The following is a 26915-nucleotide window of genomic DNA, read 5'->3' as shown; positions in this document are numbered from 1 at the left end:
ACCTTTTTCTTATTAAGAATGTGCATACATGTGTTGAGGTATATGGCATAGATAGATAGATAGATAGATAGATAGATAGATAGATAGATAGATAGATAGATAGATAGATAGATAGATAGATGGATAGATGGATAGATAGATAGATAGATAGATAGATAGATAGATAGATAGATAGATAGATAGATAGATAGATAGACTAAGTGGGCCATGGATGTTGTGTTTAAATAATAGACTTTGTCCTTCACCTATATCACCAATATACTTTATCTCTTTACTGGCTCCCATTTGGAAGAATCCTCATTACATCTTTTGTTCCCTCCTTCTATAACCAGTATTTCATCTTTATTTAAACCCCTTGCTGCCATGATGGAGAAATACATAATACAAAAATCTAACAATACATAAATAAAAATAAGTATATGAAGCAGCCATCCATACTTAAAGAAAATGTTCTCCCACTGTAGCAATGCAATTGGTTTAGTGAAATATCATGAACAGAGAGAATAATGAAAGAAAAATAATGTGACAGCTACAAGTCACACATGTAGGCCATGGCTTTCTGCAAAATCTAAGTGTGCAGAAATGGATTTTTGATGTTTAGTTAGAACTTTGCGTTAGTTGTCTCTGAAGTAGAACAATATATTATATATATACTATATTTATACTTATGAGTATGTTGTGGCCCATATATACCATTATCTGCGAATTATATTGGACTATACTATATATATATATATATATATATATATATATATATGTATATATATATATATATATATGTATGAATAGGATTAGGCCTATGGTACATAATAATATACTATGCTAAACTATAATATACACAAACCTACCATTCTCATGCTTAACATTAAGAATATTATATAGTTGGAACTCAATACTCATACCCAAATATCCATAGGTTTCTTTATCAATTTGAATATATATGTTTTCTGTTTAAAGACCTGGTCACCGTTTAGTCTTGAGAAGCTGCCAGTTCTGACACTGCACTTCAGGTCACGCTATATTGCACAACAATTAGGCCTAGTGCGGCAGGTTGTCCTGTAGGGTGCTCGCTGAGCAGGGAGCACGCTGTGGATGTCGGGCCAGAGGAAGGGGGACGCGAGGAATGGCTGAAAGCTGGCGGTGTAATCCTCCAGGAAACTAACCAGAACGACAAATCATTGCCATGTACTGCAAGTTTAGCGATTAAAACATTGCATTGTTAACCTTCCGCGGTTACAACGAGATACCCGCGCTTGATTCTCTTATTTATGGGACAACCGAAACGAAAAAAAAACCCGCAAGGTAGCCTACCGTTTCGTTCGCCAGGGGTGCTACTTGTTTTCATGGACCGTACGACATGGAGACGTGAGAAATGTTCATAAAGCATTTCTCGAAGACTATCTGCTACATTCGGACACTGAAAGGGAAACGCTGACATTTCCACTGTGATTCCGAATGTATTAACTATTCATATCAGTTTGTTTTGAGAGGAAAGAAGAAGAAGAAGAAAAAGGCTTTATCTCATGACACATCCAAGAACACAGCCACATGAAAAGTCGACGGAGGGAGAAGATTAGCCATTAAGGGACTTTTTGCTTCCACCTGACCCGAAGAGAAAATGCGCGCCTTTGTTATTTGGATATTTGTATCGTGCTATTTTCTTGGTTTTGGTGCCACTGCTCAAGGGCAGTCCACCCCGTCTGTTTGTTCCCCCTCGTGCCACTGCGATGAAGATGGGCTTGTTGACTGCTCCGGGAAGGGACTTATTGCTATTCCAGTCGGCTTAAGTGCTTTCACGTACCATCTGTAAGTATTGTTCACACCGGAAATGATATATTTTTTATAACACTGGGATATACTTTTCTGCAAGCTAGATGCTAAGGCCTCTGTGTTGTTTGTGTCGACCTGGCTGGGACACCGCATCAGTGGTGCAGCCCAAACTTTACACCATTAGACTTGTCTGAAGAGATGTTCAGATGCATCTAAGATTGTCAGCGTTTAGGATTAGGTCATTAAAAGGCCTGTAATAGGCAGTATGGCATTCGAAATTCGAGTTTGTTTACCTTCAGCTGTGCAACATTAAGCCTACATGTTTCGTTTATTAATGAATAACCAAATCCCTTCTTCACTGGACCATCAATTATATTTGAGTCTGGTCTAGCACTGTGGCTTTTTCATGCATTCTAACATGAATGCATGGAGCAATATGCTGCACTGGTTAATCATAAACTAGTAGCCTACCCAACACAGGGTAAGCAAATCACAGGTTTGAGTAGTCGTTGTACTGTGAAAAAGTAAGGGGCATTTTGACCATGAGTTGTATTATTAGTTTGCACATACATGAGTGCAGCCCAACTTCCACCAACTTGCTAATACACAGACTATAACTACAAGGTACCAGGTTGGAGGGGTTTCCTCCAACTCTTTGTCAGAATGACTTGATTGTGGTGGCGAGGAAAATAATTGTCATACATATTTTGCTCAAAACTTAGCCTGGATAACTTACCATTAACTCTGAACATATTTTCCTTCGCACCACATTCACTAATATCCCTCTACACCAAATGTGAAGTGGGCTCATCTATTGTTGTGTTTGTGTTAGAAAGTACTAGGCCTCATCCCGTTTTCTTCAGTTTGAGTGTTCACATCTACATGCCTTTTGAAACATTCATTTGAATGTGCAATTACAATGCAATATATCCAGTTCAGGCTTGGAAAGTATGTGTAAGGTTGATTCTGTCCCTTCTCCTGTTTGTTCTCGCAGTGTCTTGAACTCTGCTTGTCCCCCTTCCACTCCCTCCCTTCTTTTATGTTGAGAGTGCCAGGCTAGGAGAGATCATGATGGATTAGTGTGAGACACATTGCAGCTGTAGACCTCTTTCCTCCTCTCACAGCTAATGCACAAATAAACATCATAATGAATGAAGGAAAAAGGGCAGGTTTTACCTCCTGCATACACAGGCGGTGTGTTAAGGATAAACATTGATATGCGTTATTCTTTTTTGATCTACATCGTTTCCTTCAGTGTTTCTTGTTAATGTTGAAAAACAGGTGGAAATAAGACCGCGCACACACACACACACACACACACACACACACACACACACACACACACACACACACACACACACACACACACACACACACACACACACACACACACACACCGGGATAACAGCAATAACAGACATGTTTGAGTGCAGCCAATAGCTCTACATCTCTTGCAGGCTTCTCTGCCCCAGGAGTTTAGGAATTGATTTATGGGATGGTTGAGATCACTCTGTTTGTTTCAGCTGCATTTCCATGCGACATCATTTATAAACTCTATCTGTAGTTTCCTGAAGAAGGAATGTTATGACGTTTTTGATAATGGATGACCAAACAGTGGACTGATCCATCATGAGAACCTTGGGCAGACTCTCACCTACAGCCAAGAGCTTTGGAAGAAGTTTAAAGTTGGTGAACTAAGTTATGCGGTAATTGATGGAAAGCCAACAAAATAGGGGGGGGAAAAGCAATCAAGATTACTCTGCTCAAAGACGTGGTGACATGTGACATAGGGATATCTCTAAACACATTCATCGTCTGTACATCGTGTACTTCCTGTGGTGGCCAAGGTAGCGAGCCGCAGACGCATAACTTATAGGAGAGTTAGTTCACACTGGAACTATGTATCTTCTAGTGTGAACAGGCAACAAGTTTGCACTGATCATGGAAAGAAAGCAAGGCGGGTGGGGGAGGGAGTGGTTCAATCAGGGGGGTCTTTCACCACATTGGTTCTTGCTTACTGGCTTGCTATTTGTGCCTGCTGCCATCCATCCTTGACTGAATGATACTTTTGTTCACGGTCAGCGGAGGTGAAAGGAGCCAGTCAGAGGGTCAGGATGACTTATGGATGGGAGAATGTTTACTTCTCTTCGTCTCTGGCTGCTACACTTCCTCCATCTCTCTCACATACACACAATTCCCCTTACACACACACACACACACACACACACACACACACACACACACACACACACACACACACACACACACACACACACACACACACACATTCATTCAGTGATTAGAAAGCAGTTTGCTACATAAGATAATCAAAGAAAAAACTGAAACTATGGTATGACAATAGTGACATACCATCTAAACATTTGATTAATAATCCTCATATAATTTAATGCTAAACATTTATCACAATTCATGTATAGAAAATAATATCAAAAAATGTGCAATATATATATATCGTATATCATTGGCAACATCAAATTAAACTAATGCTGGCTTAAAGGGGACATTTTATGAAAACAACACTTTTCCTGGGATTTCGGGTGCTGTTTTGGGTCTCTGGTGCTACCACACGCATACAAACTTTTAAAAAGTCTGTACATGATTTTTTGAGTGAGATATGCATTTCTGAAAGTACCCCGCCTACAGTTACCAAACAAACGAGTCAGTTTCGCACCCCTCCTACGTAGGAAGGGGGCACAGTTGAATATTACCTCCCACTTCCCCACTCCCGTCCAATCAGAGCATAGATAAGATTTTGTGGACCAGCGGACGAGCAGCTCCGGCGGGGAGAACTCGGCGCTAGCCCTGCAGCTATGCTGCGGGAGTACAATCCCTTTCTCTGCCGGACTGCCGCCAAAGCTTGGGCGGCAGTCCGGAGGAGGAGACATGGAGGAGAAAGGGATGTACTCCTGGAGCTGAGCTGCCGGACTGCCACCGAGCTACCCCCCGCCGGACTGCCGCTGAAGCTTTGACGGCAGTCTGGCCGCAGTCAAAGCCGTCCGGCCGCGGCAGTCTGGCAGCTCCGGCGGTGTTCTCCGGGAGCTGAACTGCGGCCGAAGCTTTCCGGCTGCTCCGGCGGGTGTACTCCGGGAGCTGAACTGCCGCCGAAGCTGGCAGGTCTGGCGGGGGCAGGTCTGGCGGGGGTAGGTCTGGCGGGGGTAGGTCTGGCGGGGGTAGGTCTGGCGGGGGTAGGTCTCGGCGGCAGTCCGGCAGCTCCGGCGCGGGGAGCTCGGCGGCAAGTCCGGTAGCCCAGCTCCCGGAGTACAATCCCTTTCTCCTCCATGTCGCGGTTCAGGGACTTCAGAGAGTCAAGGCCAAAGTTCCTTTCAGCCAATTCTTCTCAACCATGGCCGAGATATCCCCCACTACGAGTCTTTACTTGTTGTGGAAGTGCCAGAGACATCAGAAGCAGTCTTTATGATTCATAATATCATCCAAGGCATACATAGCTTTTGTCCGTGATATTAGATATATTATATAAATACCCATATATAATATTATTATATTATATTATATGATATAGATATAGAGCTCCAGGAGTGCCTCCATGCTGTGGTTCAGTCTGACAGCTCATTGGTCAATGGGCAGCAGCTCATATTAAAGATACAGACACCAGAAACAGCGCATTCTGAAGGGACTGAAACAGAGGGGCATAGCGGTAGCGAGATTTTTTTTCCTAAAAGCTATTTCCAGCAAAGAGCTTCACAAACATGTTTTCTGGAACTCAAATACTATGTTTACTTGTTGGGAAAACACCATAATATGTCTCCTTTAATGTTGGTCACTAATATTACCTAATTAATTAAATAGACAACAAATTAAACATTAAATGTGAGCTAACTATGTTTCTGTCCCCTTGTCATTTTTTGCATCCTGTGCTAAAATATTGGCTTCCAAAACGTGGAATTAGGCTAAATATAAATTTTCAGTATCTGCCTTAAATATAATAATTGGAAGGCTGTGTTGTGTGTGATCATAAAAGTCAACTTAAAATAGGTTATTGATTTCCAAACCTAGGCAAACATAATTTACTGATGACAATATTGTAGTTACAACTGTAGACTGAAACCAATACTCTGACTCTGGGGAGCACCTCCAGTTAGTGTCGTGATTTTCACTTTAAGGACCCCTACCATTCATCTCGAGGAAAGAGTGTACTCAATCGGAAAGAATGAACCTGAAAACTGCTTGTTCATGACGGATTTCAAGAGCCATCATCTCTCCCACCCTGAAAATTCGATGGATCACAGTATTCCAAAGCTGTCATTGCTATTTTATCCTACTCTGTTCATTTGCACTATGTCACCTTGGGAAGGCTCTGAAAGACTAGTTGAAGCCATCTTGTGTTGGCCAGACATTCTTTTGATTTGGTGATGAACATACGTGTATTATAATAGTATGTCATATTTTTATTGTAGATGAAAGGGGAAGCTTTAGTTTACTATACAGCTTACGTGAGTGCAAAGGGCAACAGTCCTAGTTGTCAAGGAAGTCAACAGCTTAAGTTAAGAAGCAAGCAACTTCTTCCCTGATGAGGTTGTTTGTTTTGTGCATTTAATGTGCAACTGACGGCACAAGGTTTGACACGCCAGTTTGACTTGCTGGTTAAACATCATGGGGTATGTTTCATCTCTGCCAGGCGACATTAAAGGTACAATACATAACATTGACACTGACACTGAGTGTGTAAATTGGGCAGTGCAGTCTAAATTCACAATATTGGAGGGACTTGTATCCGACTTCCACGACTCTATGCTCTAGGGATCAACCGATATGGATTTCTTAGGGCCGATACGATACTGATTTTCATCAGCCTTAGCCGATGACTGATATGCTGATACTGATATTCTTGAGCCGATATTTGGAGCCAAAACTACCCTGGAAATCCAGAGTTCTCGCGAGAGCACAATTTGAAATTGCTCAGCGGGTTACTCTGGGAACAAGCAATATACTCGTGTATATTCTGGGCCTCCCCTGGCCCAGAACATTAACCAATCACATCAATGTATCAGTTATAGGTGGGCCAAAAGCGTTTTTACCAACCGGATGTGGCAAGAGTCTTATCTATTGGTTAGCTCCACTGGTTTGGATACGTCACCTTTTTTATTCTGATTGGTCGTAGTGTTATCCAATGTGTGTTATCCAGTGATATTTTCAAATGCATGTTTGTTGCCGCCACTCAAGTTGGGCCATTTTAATTTCTCGTTGCCAGGCCCTACAATTTTCTAGATGTGGGTCTGGATTTCCAGGCTAATCCTCCCTCAATTTACATCATAAAAATGGCACAATGATGATAACAAATGTTACAATATCTCAATTTAAAAAAAATAACATTTATTGAACTGTCTGTAAATCATGCCAAAAAAATATCTTTCTCTCTATATATATATCAGCAAAAAAATAAATAAATCGTCCGATACGATACACGTAAAAAACGCAAATATCGGCCGATAATATCGGCCGGCTGATTTATCGGTCGTTCACTACTATGATCACACGGGTTGCCAGATTGAGGATTCTAATGATACAGGAGCACAAACCGAGCCGAGGGCAACGTTATATTTGAGACAAGCTATTTTGGAAAAGGATGAGGCTTTTTAGGTGGGGTGGAATCTGGATTCTGCATGATTCTATGGCTGCAGCATGCTACTTTTGTGTGCCAATGAGTTCCATGACTGACAACCCAGGGTACTGTGAGAGTTGTTAATCATAACACACATGCCAAAACAAAGACAAACTTTTTGACCCGGAACTGAAAATACAAAGGTCTTCATTAGTGGTGCAACGGTTCACAGGTTACCCGTGATCCATAAAATCCTCACGGATCAACCCTCACGGGATCGGCTGATTAAAAAAAAAAAAGGTTGTGCGTTCACGTGATCAGCGCATGTTTAAAGCACAATTCTGGTATTTACAACATCAAGTATCGTAGCGAAATACAGTTTCTGTCGTGTTTTATTTGGCGTTCCGTAAATCCAATTGAAACGGGAACCGGAAATGTTTGTTTGGTTGTAGTCTTTTCGCTCGGTTCTCCGTATCAACAGTAGGGCTAGAACCGAGCGAAAACACTACAACCAGCCCCCCTTGCAATGAGCAATGAGTCTTCCAACAGAAATCAATGGATTTACAAAATGCCAAATAAAACACGACAGAAACTGTATTTCGCTACCATACTTGATGAAAAAAAAGATGAGTGTCTGCATTGCTTGGGGAGAGTTTCGACTCTAAACTCTCCCCAAGCAATAAAATATTGACTATGCTTAAAGGGAGCAGGATTATTACCTAATTTTTCACTTTATTTTGTTTTTACACATTTGAAGATTTTAATTAAAGTCACATTTGTCTTGTTATCTTTTTTGTTGTTGTTGATCCGAAAATGATCCGACCCGTGACTCAAAAACTGTGACACGATCCGAACCGTGAGTTTTGTGATCCGTTGCACCACTAGTCTTCATGCCACTACCTGTAGTATGATGTCGGAGAGCCAGTGTTACAGTACAGTACAGTAAATGTGTTTACATATAGTTCCTTTAACATGAATTGGGGCTGTATATTTCTGTTGGTCATTCAATTAATCTTTAGTCTAGGACTGGACAATAATTAAATGTTCTTGTACATCGTCATCTGTGTTATATTAAAGTAGCCTTGTGAGCCCATCCTAATCTCTGTTAGCACCGCTTTGTCGAAAAAAAACACAACTTTGCCCTGATAAAACAACAATGGCCCCACTGAAGGAAAGTGCACTAATATGTATATGAAGTATACAAAACTGTTTAATCCGAAACTGAATAACTATGATTCGAGATGAAGTGAAATCTGCCCTGAAATGCTTTTTTCAGAGGAGGATATGTGTTTGCTGTACATCCAACCTGATTCGACAAGAGCAAGGAGAGCAATAGTGTCATTTTAGCAGTTATTTCATCTGCAATGCAAAACACAAACTTGAAAATCAAGATGATCTTCTGAGGTTTATATTATAGTGATAAAAAGTCAACTTATTGTGAGACCTATTGTGTAAGATAATTAGCTGGAGGCTAATGCTATCCATTTAGATTAATTGGTTTCACTTCTTGTTTTTCATATAAAATCGTTTTTCCTTTCATGGTCACAGGTACATTTTTGGAAAGGGACATGGTTCAGGTTTAAATACAGTAGAGTTTTGAACAGTGCACTAGTTTGGAACAGCTTGTGTGACCAGGAATGTGACCACTATGACTGAAAGCACAAATTGCATCTGAAACGTAAACCCAGGCCTTTTCTGTTATGTTGCTCATTTGTTTCGTTGTTTTCACAAGTGTAAATGTTAGGTTCTTTTTTTAATCAATTTAGTCAATTAGTTTGAATATTTTTCATGTATAGTTACGTTGCAATTTGTGAGCCCTAAATTGTTCTTACATTATATAACTCCTTTATAACAGCATAACTCATGTACAAAGCGAGGTCAATACATTTCCAAACTTTTTAAGAAGGGCACAGTATTGACACTAGCTTACTTAACAATGGGGTTACAACAATATTTATTTGTTTTTGCGAGATTGTCTTGGCTTTCTGTGATTTACCAAACACTTACAAGTGCCCTGTCTTTGCTGCATTCACTCTTCACATGTGCCCTCTCTTTATGTCATATTGCGTTGCGTGAGGGACAAGGGCTGTGATGTCATTCAGGAGTTTATATCCTCAAGTGGTTGCTGGACAAACATCAATTCTGTGCTCTATTGCGAAACAATGTTTAGTCAGGTGTGAGTTGCTTTACTGTTGACGGATTCTCATCGGTTGGAGTGTTGTGCAATTCAGTATCTTAGGACACACTAAAGCCATGGCAAGGGGTCTGGATATCTCCATCTTGAACTCGACTCGTACTGTCGAGGGACTGCGCCGATTGGATGAAAATTACATGTGTTTTAACAAATATCATATTTAAACATTAATACTCTTATAGACAGAATAATGGACTTTGTCTACGTAGACCCACACAATACCTTATTCCCCACTTAATTTTCAAGGTTCCTTTTTTATTTTTTATCTGATCCCCCGCATAACAAACACGCACAGCATAAATGTATCAGGCCCTGCCTGGAAAAAGCGACTGTGTTATTTGCTATATTTTACAGCTGCTGTTTTCTGGTGTCCAGAGACAGGCCTGCGGGACCTGGATGAGTAAAGCAGAAATAAGAAGGATGCGGGGGGGGTATATGACAGAATTGTGGAAGCCTTCACTTCTCCCGTGCCCTGCATGTGGTTTTCCAACTTATTCGCCGATCTGTTAGAGATTGTTATAATGCAGCGTTGCATAGCCATGCGACCACCAGCGTTGCCCACTGATTGGATGCGGTTGTGGTAGTGGTGGTGGTGGGGTCGGACGGGCAGCTGGTGGTTGTGGGGGCGCTGGTTGCAGATCAGTGACAAAGTAGTTGCGGGCAGCAAAAAAGAAAAAGAAGATAAAGATTTTTTTTTTTTTGAAAGGATGAGGGTGGCTGAGGGCAATGATGGAGGCTCCATTGTGTAGCCCAGGGCCAGAGTTGTAATATGATTCTCAGGTAAACGCTAATCTGGGATCCAGCCATCCTACTATGTTGTAGCAGAACTTTTTTGGGGGAAACGGTTCAGAGCATGGGCTGGGCACCAAATATCTAGTTATGCCCTGTTCCTCCTCCAGGGATTTTTAATTAGCGTATTTCTACAGTGGTCAGTCTACAAGGTGTTGAACTGAAACTTTTCCAGACATAATATTACTGTTTACTAATGCCGACTGAGTCTGTGTTTGCTTTTTATAGCCGATTACACACTAACAGTTCCCCGCTTCCAGCTACATGATTGGTCAAAAACAAACAAGAAAGGAAAGAACGAGAAGCACCCCATTAACCTAGATTGGGCTCGACTCCATTCAGACTTTAGGTTAATAATGTTGCATCTGATTTGCGAGACTAGGTAAACAGATGTAAACGGAGACTGGACAGGGGGTGTCAACGAACACAAGGGGCTCTTCTGGGGGCCCCATGCCTGCATGTGCAGAGAGGCACTGCAGAGCAAGGCAATATGATCCTTGAGTATTCAGGTGCCCACACACAAGCTGTGGAGCGATCTGCCAGTGAAATCCAAGATGAGCAGTTGGGGAGCAATTAGGGAGGGGCCACTTGGGGGGGCTTATAAGGCTTCATTTATCTGTAAACTTTAGGTCCATTTACTTTCTGATCGTGTGCCATCTCTTCCAATCTAGTATATTGGATGTCAGACACAAAATTATGACTTTTTACTTGATGAATACATTGTAATCTATCAAATGCTTGGTTGTAGATATTTCTGTTTGATAGGCAATCGAATAAACGTGAACGGTGATTGTATTGGCCTTTCCAATGTGGATATAATTTTGCCATGGTTATGAATTTGAATTCAACTTGAATCTATATGTTCACATATTTCCTTGCTAGGAGGGGAATCAAGGAGTCTGGTGCATATTTTTCCTGTTACTACATGCCCATCTTTCTTGATTTGGCTTTGAATAGCGGAGATCCCTCGGGGCAACAGCAGAGCTTCTCCTGGGCTTTCTGTTGAGCTTTGTGTGGAAGATCATTCATAGCTCAGGCTCAGTCTGATAACAATGTTTTTTACATCTGCAACAAGTGATCTGTCAGTGCAGCTACCAATGACTTAATTTAGTTAACACACAAACACTGTTCATTGTTCATTATTCATATTATGCTAAGATGAAAATCATTTTTGCTGTCAAATTGTGATTGGTAAACCTGAAAAACTGGCTGCATGTGCTGATGTGTCTAGATATGGATACCATGTTCTCATTCAATTATAACTATACATGAGTTAATGCATCAGTAGTGTCAAAATTGGTCAAATAAGAGGAGATTGGTCAAAGAGAAGTGGCCAAAATGAAACATTTAGCCTATCAGTCCCAGTGTTCCATCTTCTAACGGTTGCTAAACACAATAACCGCTTTTATTACAAACCTTACTGTCAAAACAAATAGAAAAGGATCTACATTTGACATGAGATAATTGAAATCGAAGAAATCGCTCATCCTGATTCTTTGTGTTCCCACAGGGAGGTCAGCATGAACAACATCACTGAATTGCCTGCAGACGTCTTTAAAAACTTTCCCTACCTGGAAGAACTGTAAGTACACACCGTTTCAAGTGGGTATGTTCCACAATATGCACTCAGTGTATTTGCTTGGCATTAACTAGCATCTTAATTCTTCTCCGTTCTCAGTTGTCTCCTTTGAACAGTTCTGAGTAGTAGTCAAGTCGACACAAATTCTCAAGCTACTAACGCACGCGAAAACAAGCTGAAGGATTTTAAATGGGCAGTTGCAATCACAATGCATTGTGTGAGCCATACATATACTTGTGTGTTCATATACGGGATTACCATTTTAGTTTTGTTGCACTTTGTTTGTTTGGCCGTATCTTATCTGCTGCGCTTGTTATTTCTTTACTTTTTTAAATCGCCCCGTCTGGCCCAGAGCTGGGATTGTGAGATGACAATCTGTCTCCGTGATATCAGGTAACACGGCAGCACAGGGAAGGCAAAATGACCAGCAAGTGAACATGGCTGGCTACTTCCAGCTCCACTTGTCCTCATGCTTGCTTTTCTTTTTCCTTCTCTTTTTTTTTTCACATCTTTCAGTCGGACCAGACTGTTTTTCCAAACACTCCTTCAATCTTTTTGTTAAAGGGCAATTTACTTTTCATCACACTGTTTAGAGGAATGCAAGGCAGGAAGGAAGAGAGCAAAGTAATGGTTTCTATGACAACGCAGAGCTTAAAAAAAACCACAAGAAAACAGCAAGTCCTTGCTGTTCCTTTGCTCTTTGAGGTTTTTTTGGCACAACTGCCCCAGGTAACAAAGAGGGCCCGAGGAGTACATAAAGTACAACTGTCATGTTAATGTTAATAGAATGAAATGTGCAGTCCCAGCCACACATATTTATTTGTCATCTAAATGCAGAGAACATATATCTCTTCGAAAACTAACATTTTGATTGACATATATTCTTAAGTGTATGTGTATGTTATTTCTAAACCTTTTGCAATGGAACAAATTCACGGTTAGCTTCATTGGATGAGCTGAAAGTTAGAGGGGAGTCCGAGGATAAACGAGAGAAGGAGACAGAGAGAGACGGAGACTCAGCAACCCAAACAGGATAGATCTGAAAGAATAAACACACTGCTCCTCACTAATAGTCACGCAACCCTCTTAAATGTTCCCTCTCTCCTGTATCACCCTCAGGCAAAACTGAGCCCAGCAGTTATGCTAACAGATATGCATCAGTCATCCCACAGCACTATCTTTATATACTTTTGAATTTCTTTTGGTTTTATCACACTTTGCTGTTCACTAAATCTAGATAGCCCATATGTATTACTATTATTATTATTATTATTATGTGTCCATCAGCTTTTCTACATTTTATTCAAGCAATTTCTTTAGAACCCCATGCCTAAATTACTTGGGCATAAAATTGGCCACTTTTTCACATTGCCCCCCTGTATTGTTTTTCATAATATTTGTGTTTGCCAGCATGAACAAGAAAACTTAAATCATAGGATTATCAACTCCCAATGGCAAAAGGGCTTGTGTGTGTGTGTGTGTGTAAGTGGGAGTGCGGTTACTCTGTTGGATCATATACTTCTGGTTAGATTGACGCCTGCAGGAGAATGTTACTAATCCGTTGAATGGACTGTACAAGAGAGAGACAACATGGCAGGCAATGAAACTCTGAAGGGTATCCGAGCAGTTTGTCAAACTTGTTTAGTGACTCAAGACAGGGGCCTTAGATCACAAAATGTCTCACTTGGTGTTCTACAACTTTCAATAGACTGTGTCATAGCCGCTGTAGATCTGTTGGCTCCTAAATTGCGGTTGAAGTCATTGAGATGTTCCTGTGAAAGTGCTGAAACGTGTGGTCTTCCATGACTAGTCTTTCAGTGTTCATGTCAAAACACTTTTTTTCCCCAAAAGTCTGTCACACAACATATTTGACAAAGCTTGAGACACATGGGCTCTGTCCCTGATTGGGTGGTTTGGCAGTAGATGATGTGCTTGCGGATGGTTCCACCGCTGGAAGCCAGGCGTTGGGTTTGTCTCCAAGCCAAGTGGCTCTGGAGGGAGCCGGCTTTTTAAGAAGTACTGGTAAACGATTCAGATCCTAATTTGACAGTTGTGGTCCACCACAATAACTGAAAACTCACAGACTTGTTTCTTGTTATTCCACAAGATCTGCGGCCCATGCTCTGTGTAGTTGGGAAACTGAGCAACTTTCTGTGAAGTCTGATGTTGATTTCACAGTTCCCTTTAAGCTTACACAGTAGTGTTAGCTAGCATGATCTGCCTGTCATCTTGACAAAGCATTTATGACACACTGTTACCATAACCCTCTTAGTCCACTCACTGACTTCCTAATTCAGTGAAAGATTATGAGGATACCACCATTGTATATGAACACAAATGGCAGATGGGATCCGATTTATTCATCCATGTTATGGAAACATGTTGTTTAGATGTAATTTAAGTTGTTGGGGTGAAACAACATAACTAGGATACAAAGATGTGCTCACAATGTTGTCGTGTCTTCCCTTCTTAGTTTCTTTAAGAGGAGATGGCACATTCTTTCCAATATAAATAAGAAGAAATGCATGTATAAACACGAAAACCCATCCATCCACATTTGAGATTCTGTCGTGGGAAGACGATTTAGTCTGGCATGACCAGAGGCAAGAGACGCTGGGATTACAGGAAGCAATTCTAAATGGTACAACAGGAAGTCAGGTTTACTCATACACACTAAACACTCAACAAATGCTCAACAAACCTTTTAGTACCTGGCTTGTAGACATTTCCTGACATGCTACCGGTTCAGGCCTGCTTCTTGAATGTTTCGGAGCAATAGACTTTTTAGGGGGGATGATACTATACTTGTGTTCATATTCAAAGCAACTGTTGGTGCCTGAAAATGAGGAAGGTTTAAAAGGATTGGGATGTTGGGATGCCTCCCTATAGAAAGAAAAAAAGCAGTGTTCTACATGGTTACAAGATGAATGAAAGCCTTGTATTATATTTACGTTGTATGCTAACTACGGCAGGTTTTTTCAGTAAGGTCGCTTGAACTGTAAGCAATAACTCATTACCAGTAGAAATCTTTGCCATCCAAAATTCTTCAAGTACTTACGACTTTTAGTCGCTCAGGAATGTTCCTAATCCATAGAAATGACCATTGAAACCTTTTGCCTACATCGTTGTTCTAGAAACAACACTTATTATGGGCACTATTTAGTCGATTTAAATACGAAGGCACGCATAGGCACCCCAGTTCTGTCAGCCTTTATTAGCGTGTTATTTATTGAGCAACGATAGCATGAGCTCTGCCCAGAAGACAAGTGGGCTTCTGTCAGAGACGGCTGGGTTACGCGGGCTGACACCCGGCAGCTATCGATGCAAGGGGAATTCAGCCTGTCCCAACTCAAGTTGCAGAGTGATAAATCTGTTGCTAATCTCTGGGGCCAGATAATATGCCAGAGCCATGCATCCCCCGTCAGCGTGCCTGCTGCTTATTTACGCCCCTGTTTCCTATGGACTATTGACAGGAAAGGGGAGGAGTACACGGGACAACTAGATTAATGCAAGCCAAGGCAAAATTAATTAGGCACAAATTAGTTCCAATGTAGTTTTTGAACTTGTGAGCTCTAAGATGGACTTCCCACCATTCCTGTGGTTGTCCTTGCATTTGTACATGTTTGAATTGTAACAGTCGGTCTTTCTGTTAGTACAAGAGCAATTAGGTAAGATTGACTTCCTGTCATTCCTGCGGTTGTCCTTGTTTGTACACATTTCAATAGTAACAGTCAGTCTTTCTGTTCGTACCATAGCAATCAGGAAAGATGGACTTCCCTTCATTCCTGTGGTAATCCTTGTATTTCCTAGCCAGACATCGCCAGACCAATTCCCAAATGGTATCATTTCATTTATTTATATTTTTTTGGATCAAGCAGCAGGATTAAAGACCCAGAGCAAGCGTTGGTATGAAGGTCCAGGAAAGGATCCAGGAACAGATAACCAACACTGGTCGTAATCTGTCCTGGGTGTCGGATGATGTGAGAACAGGCCGTGGCACACACGTCCATTTCACCCTTGAGCGCCCTCTTTTTAACTAATATCAGCGACCGTATTCACGAACGCTCTGGCTGTGAGGAACCCCTCACACCATGCCATGGCACATTCCTCAGTTATAAATAATGACCCATGTCATGATTACTTTGTGTGATCAGAACAACACTACCAATATTCATACATCATGTACATTTCAGATGGGATTTTTCTAATGTTTAATTCTCCCTGCCCTTGTGTTTGTCTTGTCTATCCCCCTCTTTCTTCTGTGTTCCTCCTCAAGACGCCTGGCAGGAAATGACCTTGCATTCATCGACCCGGCTGCCCTGTCTGGACTGAATCAGCTCAAAATCCTGTAAGCAATGCTCTGAGATGTTGCGCCGTTTTCCTCCTGAAAAACCCTCTGTGTGTTTATTCTTTTTCCTTTCTTGGATTCTTGAATCACAGAGGTTTATGTTCTTGCGTTGTTGATTTTTCAACAGGATGCTCTCAAATAATCAACTGAAGACTGTCCCCAGTGCAGCTCTGAAAGACCTCCATTCTCTGCAGTCTCTGTAAGTATACCTGTGCATACAGTGTGGGCCCAGGGATTTGCATGCTACAGTTGTATGACTGCATGGTAGACACTGCCCTGCGTTCTGTGTCAAGCACAGAGAAGCCAAAAGAAGACACTGACAGCTAATCTGGAGCAACCTTTGTCTATCAGAGCCGTACAACAATGCCATTTTACAATGACTACATGCATCTGGAGATGAAATGTTCAAATTGACCATTGTCACCTCTTGGCTTGTTAGTTTGTTCCTTTTCTTTGCAGTATCAACACAGATGGGCATATAATCTGGCCTTATCTGATGTCCAACATTGATCTAAACAGAGTTTAATGAACCTGCCTAACCAGCTTTATGCACTTTACAGTTTCAGACTCAGAAATCAGTTCATATTAATGTACATCGTGTCTTTAACAGGACAGCATGGTGTTTGTTTTTTTAACTGAAAGACAATCTCAGCAGCATATGTCGTTCACAGCATGTGTATTGCTATGGCTGGCTGAGTGGCTGGGATACGCCTGGATAAGTAACTAACGTTTGCCATGCTAACCTCTGCTAGGGTCTCTTGCTCATATGGCCACGTGTTCACTTTAGCACCTTTTGTGTTTTTTTCCGACTGGATCTCCGCCCCTATCTGGATCCCCATCCCCATTTAATTGCAATTTGATTGATTTCCGGAATGTGAAACTTTGCATTGAAGGGCCTTTTTTCCCTTGCCGCCATCTTGATCCAAGCTGGGTGGGGGAACTGAAGGCCGAATTACGAATTTATTTCCCCCACCCAGCTAGCGTTTAGATTAAGGCCCATTTCAGCCAGATGCGAGTAGCTGGGACTTGCTCCATTGCTTGTGTCCAGACATAGTGTGCATCCCTTAGGACTTGATTGACCCTGACAAGGAAAACCTCACACCAAAACCAACATTCCCCCCGAGCTCCCCCACTAAGAAACAGAGTGCCAGCGACACACTGTCAGGCAGGAGTGACGGGAACCTGCAGTTCACATTTCCAAACAAATTTGAATAGAAACAGTCGGCCTCTCTGTTGGACTAGCCTTATTCTCATGACATGCACGAATATAAACCAAGAACAAGATGTTTCTGCAGCATAATTGAAAAGTATCTGATCTGTGCGTGTCTAGTTGAGAAGTTGTAAAATGCTAGTGCTCTCCTTATTGGCTAAACGACTGTATGCCAAGTGTGTAAGCACTAATGGAATGCAGCCTTAGGCTCCTGACCTCGTTTTGAGTTGGAGGAGCACGGTAACGGGTGCAGCTCAACATTTGGGAGCAGGCATACAACACTGCAACCTGTCAAAAACACAGTCCCTCCACATTCACTGCTCAGCTAAGATTGTGTGTGTGTGTGTGTCTGACAGATGATTATTTCACAGTGTATTTAAGACGGATCGAATGAGTTTGGGTTCAAAGAAGGGGTTCTTGATTTCAAGAAATATGAGATCCTCTTCTTGATCCAAGTTGCTTACACTTGTCTAGTAGGAAAAAATGGAACAGATACTATGAATGTTTGTGTATGTGCATGTTACACATATATATATTTATATCTATACATACATGCACACGCACATGTTTGTTTATGTAATGTGTTGAATAACTTTTTCCCTGCATTAAAAGCAAATCCTTTTTCCACAATAGCTCTGAAGTACCATTTCAAATGATTAACTTTGCAATATATTCATTTTAACATTCAGATTTAATTCAAGTTGCAAGTTTATACGGTTTCTCTTGAATCGTTCAATGCCCCATTTTGATTGTTTGGTTAATCTCCCTGGGGGGCATGACTGTGTATATGACTCGTTCTGTAGGAAGCCTTTTTACCTCGGGCCTCTTCAGTCCTAGCACGACTAATGGAGTCGGAGCTAAACACACGGTGAAAATCCAGCTTTCAGCTATTATCACCCGTCATCCACCCCCCTTGTCCCTAAGACCCCTCCCCCCGCCATGTGTGGGTGGGTGGCTGGGTCAGTGGGGGAGTGTGTGTGTGTGAGTGTGTGCCTGCATGTTTGTAAGGTTGAAGAATAATGTTTTTATCAGCATCAGGGCAGTGTTGGCAGGCTTTAGCCCGTGCCCTAAAGAGCTATCTGTCAATCAATAAAGCGACTGTTTTGCTTACAGCAAATAATAAACAACTTTGCAAAAGGGTGACAACAAAAGAAGAGATTACTGATAAAGGAGTGTGCTGGTGAGGTTTTACGATGGTGCTGGCATTTGCACGGTCGCTTAAATCACAGCATAAGTTTCCCATTCACAAGTATAGCTCAATCATACATAATGCAATGCATGGTTCATCTCCCCAGAACAATTTTTAGCACTTTCAACATACTGGTTTAGCATTGTTTTGTTTTTGTCAGACATCTCCCAAATCTTCAGCAATGTACTCCACAAGATACAATTATCCAACATATGTGAATGAATGATGAATGTGTGTAGTTCATGTTTGAATATTGAAGAGTAGGTTTCAAATTGAAAAAACTGTAGGACAGAGGTTGACCAGCAATTATAAACATATAATCGACACGAGATGTGTTGTGAGACATGAGTCTTGTTTCGGTCCTCTAGGCGAATGGATGCCAACCACATCACCTCGGTTCCAGAGGACAGCTTCAAAGGACTTCAGCAGCTACGCCACCTTTGGTTGGATGACAACAACCTCACGGAGGTTCCCATTGGTTCCCTCAGACACCAGGCCAACCTTCAAGCGTTAACATTGGCACTCAACCGCATTTCTTACATCCCAGACAACGCTTTTGCGAACCTTACCAGTCTGGTGGTGCTGTGAGTTTTTTTTACATTTATTTTTACGTTTTTTAAATTTCCTTGATAAAATGTTGAATGGGTGATCTATTTATAATAATATATTATCCAAAGAAAATTCTGTATGGAAGAACATGTGTCTAAATCTGCAGGTGTAACTTACTGTCTTTATTTCCATAGGCATCTCCATAACAACAGGATAAAAGAGATTGGGGAGCACTGTTTCAACGGGCTGGTCAATTTAGAGACATTGTAAGTTGTGTGTGTGTGTGTGTGTGTGTGTGTGTGTGTGTGTGTGTGTGTGTGTGTGTGTGTGTGTGTGTGAGCACCCCACCCACCTTCACTTCAGTCTGCCTGATGTCAGTGTGTCCACTTCCTCCTGTAATTGCTCCAGGATAAATAGAGCAAAGTCCAGGATTGTTATCATATCTGCCCTCCTGTTTGCTGCTTCCTCTTGCCATTGTTGCCACACAAATATACTTACTTTAGTGGCAGTCCGGCCTGTTGGCAACAGACACTAACTTTGCCAGACTTTTGCAAAGCCATGAAGAAAGTAATATGACCACGTAAAACCCAAATCAGAAAATATATGGCCATTATCGATGCAATCACTGCATTACAATTGAATAGTATTTTCCCCACGGTGCTTTCTTCCCGGTAATATCCTAGTTATTGGATGTTGTTAGACTACTTGGAAAGGTAAATGTGTGATGTGAAAGTGTGATGACAAAATTGCACAGCAGTAGATGCTAACTTCAGGGTTGCCGTTTTGTATTTTTACTCAGAGACCTCAACTTCAACAACCTCATGGTTTTTCCCAGAGCAATAGAGGCCCTGCCTAAACTCAAGGAACTGTGAGTATATTGATATTATTTGTCTTCTTCTGAATCAAATTGCACCTACATACCTTTAGCCATATCTTTGCCAAGAATCCCAGTGTCTAAATTAGGTTGAGATGGTGTAATTTGCATTTGGAATTTGTTTTTCTGTATTCAGGGTACTTTCAACAAGAGGTTCTGCAAGGGGCTCCAATTACATTTTCTAGTGTGGAAGATACTTTCGATTTTCTCTTCCTTTAACACAAGGGGAACCATTTAATGTGTAATTTCTTTGTGTCCTCAATCTCAGAGAAGTTCACCACCATTATAGCCATGTTGCGGGGTACCTTTACTCTCCAAATACACTATTCATTTCCAGGGAATTGTCCTAGTTTTCATAATATATGTACTGCTTCATCTGAATGGTTTATTGTGCACAATTCACAGCCTTTGTGGCTCAGACACAAAGGCTAAGCTTACTATGATTGCATTTTAATTTTAATCAATAGGAAGTAGGCTAAACTCCAACCGATTTTGAATGTATGACATTTACTATCGCTGTGTGTGTTCTGTCCACAGTGGTTTCCATAGCAACGATATAGCTTCCATACCTGAAGGTGCCTTCCACAACAACCCTCTGTTGCGAACCATGTAAGGTCACACCCCACCCACTGTTTGAGTGCTGTTCACTTGCCTGCACAAATATTGACGTATACTGGGCTGGCATGCATGTACACACATGTCTGCTTTCACAAGACAAACACACACACATGTCTGCCTTCACAAGACGCACACACACGTCTGCCTCAACAAGACGCGCACGTCTGTCTTCACAAGACAAACACACACACGTCTGCCTTCACAAGACACACACACACACACGTCTGCCTTCACAAGACATGCACACACACGTCTGTCTTCGCAAAACACACACACACACCCACCTTCACAAGCCACACACACACACACACTGCCAGACACTGATCTGCAGAGTGATCGTAGCTTGGCTTAGTTGTAATGTCCAGAAGATGGTGCCATTTTTGCACGGTGAAATTATTTTTGAGGTTGACTATCATCCCATTTTGCTTCCCCCTACAGCCAACTCTATGACAACCCTCTGTCGTTCGTCGGGGCTACAGCTTTCCAGAACCTTACTGACCTACACTCTCTGTAAGTCCCACAGTCTGGAGTCCTCCTTATCTGCTTTACTGCCTGATAACGGGCCCTAAGGTGGTCATAGTTCAGCATGACACCTTTGTAATACATAACTACATTACAAGAACCGTAATCATTTTGCGTAGTACGTCTGTTCGATGGTGATTGACACATGATGCTCATGCTTTGGAATGACTGTCATGTGATTCGTCATGTGACCTGTGTTTCAGGATGCTGCGTGGCGCCAGTCAGATGCAGGACTTCCCAATCCTTGCTTCCACTAACAACCTGGAAAGTCTGTAAGTAGCTGATCTCCACTTCCCCCATTCACCTGAAAACGTCAACTCATCCATGACCGTCTTTCATGAAATAGCACCTCATTATAGTACTAACGTGCGGTTGTTGCTTTGATTTTCAGGACCCTAACTGGCACCAAAATATCCTCCATTCCAGCCCATTTGTGTGAAGACCTGAAGTTGCTTCGCACATTGTAAGAGAGATCTATACCACAGAATAACACACATAAATATTTGTTTGGGTTATGAAATGTAGTTTTTGAATACTGTCCATTAGTACAAAGTTTCGCTAGTTTTATTTTTATTTTATTTAAAATGTTAAATTCCCTGAAATTATGCTGACATAATGTGTTGTTGTCCTCTGACAAATTGTCTGATATAATCATCCCTTACAAGACGGGGTTTCGCTCTTCCTGTTTATTAAATATTTATTTGCCCCAGCCATTCCATTCTCATTACTGGAAAATGTACCTGCTTAACGAAATGGATGGATTGAGTTGGTTAAATGTGATCATTTTGTGAAGACAGTGAAGGTTATTCTGTTCTCTGTTCTATGAAAATAGGCATAGGTGACTTGTTTTGATTGTAAATATAAGCCCCTTCTCCTGTCCATGTCCATCAGAGACCTGTCCTATAACCAGATAGAGGAGCTGCCGTCTTTCCACGGCTGTGTCGCTCTGCAGGAACTGTAAGTCTCAACCACGCACCTTGCCTTCAAAACAGAATAATGTCAAACAGGGAGAGGACAGGACACTGGGGAAAATACGAGCTCATATTTCATCTCTCTTTGAAACTATTTGCAAATTGTATCCAAACAACAGAAATCTGCAACAGAATCACATTCAACAAATCAACAGAGACACTTTCCACGGACTCGGCTCTCTTCGCTTGCTGTGAGTGGCCATGAGAAAAACACACACACACACACTCACTCACTCACTCACTCACTCACTTGCAAACAAATTATAATATAATAAAGACCAGTTTAAGACAATATATGCTGGTATTCTAAATGCAAATTGTATGTGTTCTCCGCAGAGACCTGAGCAGGAATGGCATGGTATTCATCCACAAAGATGCTTTCCTCTCCCTGACCGCACTTACAAACCTGTGAGTTTTGTTTCCCTTCTTCTCCACTCCAGCATAGAAGATAGCACACTCTATTTGGACCTCTATTTGTGTACGTTGTTCTATTGTTGTGTTCATACGTGGGACTTGATCTCCCCCCTCCACTCCCACCATCCCAGAGACCTGAGTATGAACTCTCTCGCGGGGGTCCCGACCGCGGGTCTGAATTCGCTCAGCCAGCTGAAGCTCTCAGGGAACCTGCAGATGAAAAATATGCTGAGTGCAAAGAGCCTGCCGAAACTGAGGTGAGACTCTGTTCTGATATCTTCCAACTCTCTCCCTGTGGTCTTCCACACTTCCCCCCCCCCTCCCGTCTACGGTTCCCATCGATGTGGTTGTGTGGTGAAATAGTGTTTCTGATGGACAGCAGCACTTTTTTAAGCCTGGCCATCGATGTCATTTCCGTTCCGTAGATCACTCTCTGCGCCGTATGCCTACCAGTGCTGTGCTTTTGTGGACTGTAGCCCCGTGATGGGTCATTCAGAAGCTGACAACCTGAAGCAACCGACAGGTGAGACGTGAACTGCATTAAACTGCCTGATCGTGTGTTCTGGAGACTTGGAGCAAACTGACGCGTTTTCTAGGGACTTCAAGCAAGCGCCAAATTTGAATGTCCACTTTGTACCTACCTCTTCTACTCTGTATCTCAGCCTGATTAGCTGAAAGGTTGCACTGGTTTATTTTCTCCCAGTGCTAATATAGCTATTAATTGTGTCTTCCGGTGCATGAATGGCTCATGATTGCCTGCTTTTTCTCTTCAGATGGGGAAGATGTTGAGAGAATCTCAATGATAATGCGCTGCACCCCCTCACCAGGTAGGCAGCAACATAGCTGATTGATTGCTCTCCGCGTTCATTGTGACACACTCAAGGCAATGGATGTTAAAGGCAATAAAAACATCTGTAATCCTTCTCTTAAAAGTGACCACACTGATCCTTATTTACGATTGTTTTCCTTTTATCTTTGTGGTTATTTTATTATGTCTTTATTCACTTTAACCTCCATCACCTTCCTTATCAGTCCATTCAGATTGTGCGTGTTATCAGAAGTGGCTGACTAGATATATGGGGCAAGAGGTTGGTTGGTTAGTGCGCAGCGTCTAGATGAGTGCCTTGAAATAAACAAGTCGAAATAAAGGTCTCCGCCCTGTCGTCCCGGTCTCCAGGAGCGTTCAAGCCCTGCGAGCATCTCCTGGGCAACTGGATGATCCGCGTGACGGTGTGGTTCATCTGCCTGGTGGCGCTGGTCTTTAACTCCCTGGTGCTGGTGGTCACCTTCGGCCCCATGCGGCCGGCCCCGGGCCCGGGCCCTTGCCACCCCCAGGGGTCCTCGCTCTCCGTGGCCCGGCTGCTCACGGGCCTGCTGGCCCTCGCCAACCTGCTGACGGCGCTGTACGTGGCCGTGCTCTCCCTGCTGGACCTCGCCACCTGGGGCTCCTTCGCCGAGTTTGGGGTGTGGTGGGAGATGGGCCCGGGCTGCCAGGTCACGGGCGCCCTGGCCGTCTTCTCCTCGGAGTGGGCGGTCCTCCTGCTGGCGCTGGCCGCCGTGGAGCGCGGCGTGGCGGTGCGGGCCGTCCTCCGGAAGACCACGCCGTCGCCGCGGAGAGACGCGCCGGCCTGCCTGCGGGGGGACCGCCGCTTCGGCCTGACGGCGGGACTGCTGGCGCTGGTGGCCGCCGCCGCCGCCGCCCTGCCCCGCGCGGCCTCCGGCGAGCCCATGGCGTCGCCGCTCTGCCTGCCCTTCGCCGGCGGCCAGGGCGCGGCGCTGAGCGTGGCGCTGGCCCTGGTGCTGCTCAACGCCCTGGCCTACCTGTTCACGGCCGCCGTCTACACCCAGCTGTACTGCCGGCTGGGCCGCACCGCCCTGGCGGACCCCGGGCAGAACGGCGCCCTGCGCCACGTGGCCTGGCTCATCTTCACCAACTGCGTCTTCTTCTGCCCCCTGGCCGCCTTCTCCTTCGCCCCGCTGCTCGCCGCCTCGGGCTCGGCGGCCGGCGGGCCGGACATCGCCAAGTCGGTGGTGCTGCTCTTCTTCCCGCTGCCCGCCTGCCTCAACCCCGTGCTCTACGTCTTCTTCAGCCCGGCCTTCAGGGAGGACTGGCTGCGGCTGAGGGCCGGGGCCGCGCGCGGGGTGAAGGCGGTCGCCGGGACCCAGGGCGGCCGAGGAGGAGGAGGCGCCGCCGGCGGCGGGCCCGTGGCGCTGGGGGCGTACAGCTGCGGCGGGGCGTATGCGCCGCTCTGCGGGGAGACGGTGGCGGTGTGCGCGCAGTGCGAGGCGGCGCTGCGCGCCAGGACCTGCGCCTCGCCGCCCCCCACCACCTCCTCCTCCTCCTCCTCCTCGTCCTCGTCCTCCACTTCCGCCTGCAGACACTTGGTGAAGTCCCACAGCTGCCCCACGCTGATGGCGGGGGGTGCCACGCCGTGCCAGCGGTCGGAGGGCTACTGGGCCGACCGCGGCACGCCCTCGGCCCAGTCGGAGTACGCCGACGAGGGGGACTCGTTCCTGTCCGACAGCTCGGACCAGGTGCAGGCCTGCGGCCGCGCCTGCTTCTGCCAGAGCCGAGGCCTCCCCCTGGTGCACTACTCGTACAACATACCTCGCATCAAGGACTAAGACACCCCCGCCGGAGGTGTGTACGCGTGCGTGCGTGCGTGCGTGCGTGCGTGTCCGACGAGCCTCGTTTGTGTAATGTGCAGACTACCCTGTCAATAGACTGTTCGGAAAGCACTTATTTTTTTAAACAAAACGCCTAAAGGGAACGTTGTGTCATGTGAACTGACAGGGCCGCTGCTGGTGTTCCAGGACGTAACTGAGCGAGCGGTGCGAGCTAGCCAAGAAGGATGTCACTCAGGAGATCCTTGCTACCAGTGCCTGCTTCTCGGTTCAAGTTGGACTAAATATGAGTATCTTACGGACCTCAACCTGTCACTTCTAGCTACGGTTCTGGTGCCCATTTCCGCTTCACCTGTACGTGCTATTAGTGCTCAAATATCGTCTATATATATTATTTTAAACTTCTATGTCGCTGTGGAACTTTATGGTAATTGTAGCAATGGTATTCATCTTCATTTGTTTAGTTTTAATGAACTGTACCTTCAGGAGATGTTTGAGGGTAAACAGAGCGAGAGGGGTCTTAAAGGTAGGATAAGGATAAATCGTGCAGCACACCAAACCCTTCTCATCTAATCCAAATCCACTCTTCCTTCTCTGTCACAGTTAAGTGCCCTGTACTTGCATTTTGTGAAAGCATGACAAATGATTTGTCATTTAATCAGAAGCGTTTTTTCACTGTACAAAAAAGTATGACAACGAATGTGATAAAAAAAGTAGCCAATATCACTGTTTTTCCAACAGCTGTGCTGGGTTGTATCGTGTGCTGCTTTAATTTATTATTTTGTGCAGCAAGAATGTGTGGGTCGCAGTAACTTCAGGTATATGAATGGTGGCCTTTGGATGATGAATGCACATAACCCCAGCACTCGCTACCATTAGAGCACCTCTCGTGAAAATTCAATCCAAATACTTTTTTCTGTTCCTTTTGTATGTTAGTACTGTAAATGTTCAATGATGGCTCAACATGTAATTTGTAGTCTTAAGTTGCACATATTGCGTGCTCACAGTCCGATTCAAATTTAGTGGTCGGCGATTGACTCGTTTTTCAGCATAATCTTTGTAATAAAATGAACTTCATACATAACTATCGTGGTAGGGGGCCATCTAATGGTTATCGGTGTAACTTTTCCTCCAAGGACATTTTGTGCGAGATGCTACATAGGGTGGTGCGGCGGGTGTGGTGTGCTCTGTGCTGGAGCATCACTGCACAGACGCTATGGTGGAAACACCCATGTAGCATGTAGCCACATGCTGTGCCACATGGATGCAAGTCACCTGAGAGCTCAGGAATTTAGGCAGTGTAGGGAAAGTCATCTATCAACAAATTGTTCTTCTGTCCACGTTATGCATCGGAATTACTCGCTTTGAATTTATTTTCTACAGGCTTTTTTATATGTTCCGATGTTTCCTCTGACGCCAAACCTTAATTATTTGTAACAATTCTCCTCTGTTTGAAATGTCAGTGTACTTTAGAGATGTTCTTTTGGTTTGTGTATGTAAATTATTTTCAAAGAAATCTAACAAATCAAAATGGGATGCGAACTAAGGGAGCTACCTCTTCCAGTCTGTTTTCCTATTGTTATTATAATTTTCCTTGCATTTCTGGCTTCATGTTCATGCATCTGGCTGTATATGATAATTTCAGTTAAGTGCAAATTGTGGTAGGAATGTATGTACTATAT

The 26915-nt window shown here is 43.6% G+C and overlaps 1 protein-coding gene across 1 annotated transcript; it reads left to right on the top strand.

Moving 5' to 3' along the window:
- Positions 1–1107: 1107 nt before the first annotated feature.
- lgr4 (leucine-rich repeat containing G protein-coupled receptor 4) lies at positions 1108–26915 on the top strand. The gene is made up of 18 exons (XM_079736024.1): positions 1108–1806; positions 11845–11916; positions 16190–16261; positions 16389–16460; positions 19029–19244; positions 19404–19475; positions 20009–20077; positions 20621–20692; positions 21140–21211; positions 21427–21495; positions 21615–21686; positions 22115–22180; positions 22314–22385; positions 22531–22602; positions 22740–22865; positions 23034–23131; positions 23382–23435; positions 23786–26915. The coding sequence occupies exons 1-18, from the start codon at positions 1619–1621 to the stop codon at positions 25231–25233; spliced, it is 2982 nt and encodes a 993-aa protein (XP_079592150.1). The 5' UTR covers positions 1108–1618; the 3' UTR covers positions 25234–26915.

The sequence above is a fragment of the Pollachius pollachius genome (genome assembly GCF_949987615.1).
Source record: "Pollachius pollachius genome assembly, chromosome: 5".
In the NCBI taxonomy this organism is placed as follows: Eukaryota; Metazoa; Chordata; class Actinopteri; order Gadiformes; family Gadidae; genus Pollachius; species Pollachius pollachius.
The sequence above is the reverse complement of the archived record's forward strand: the minus strand, read 5'-3'. Positions and strand labels throughout refer to the sequence as shown.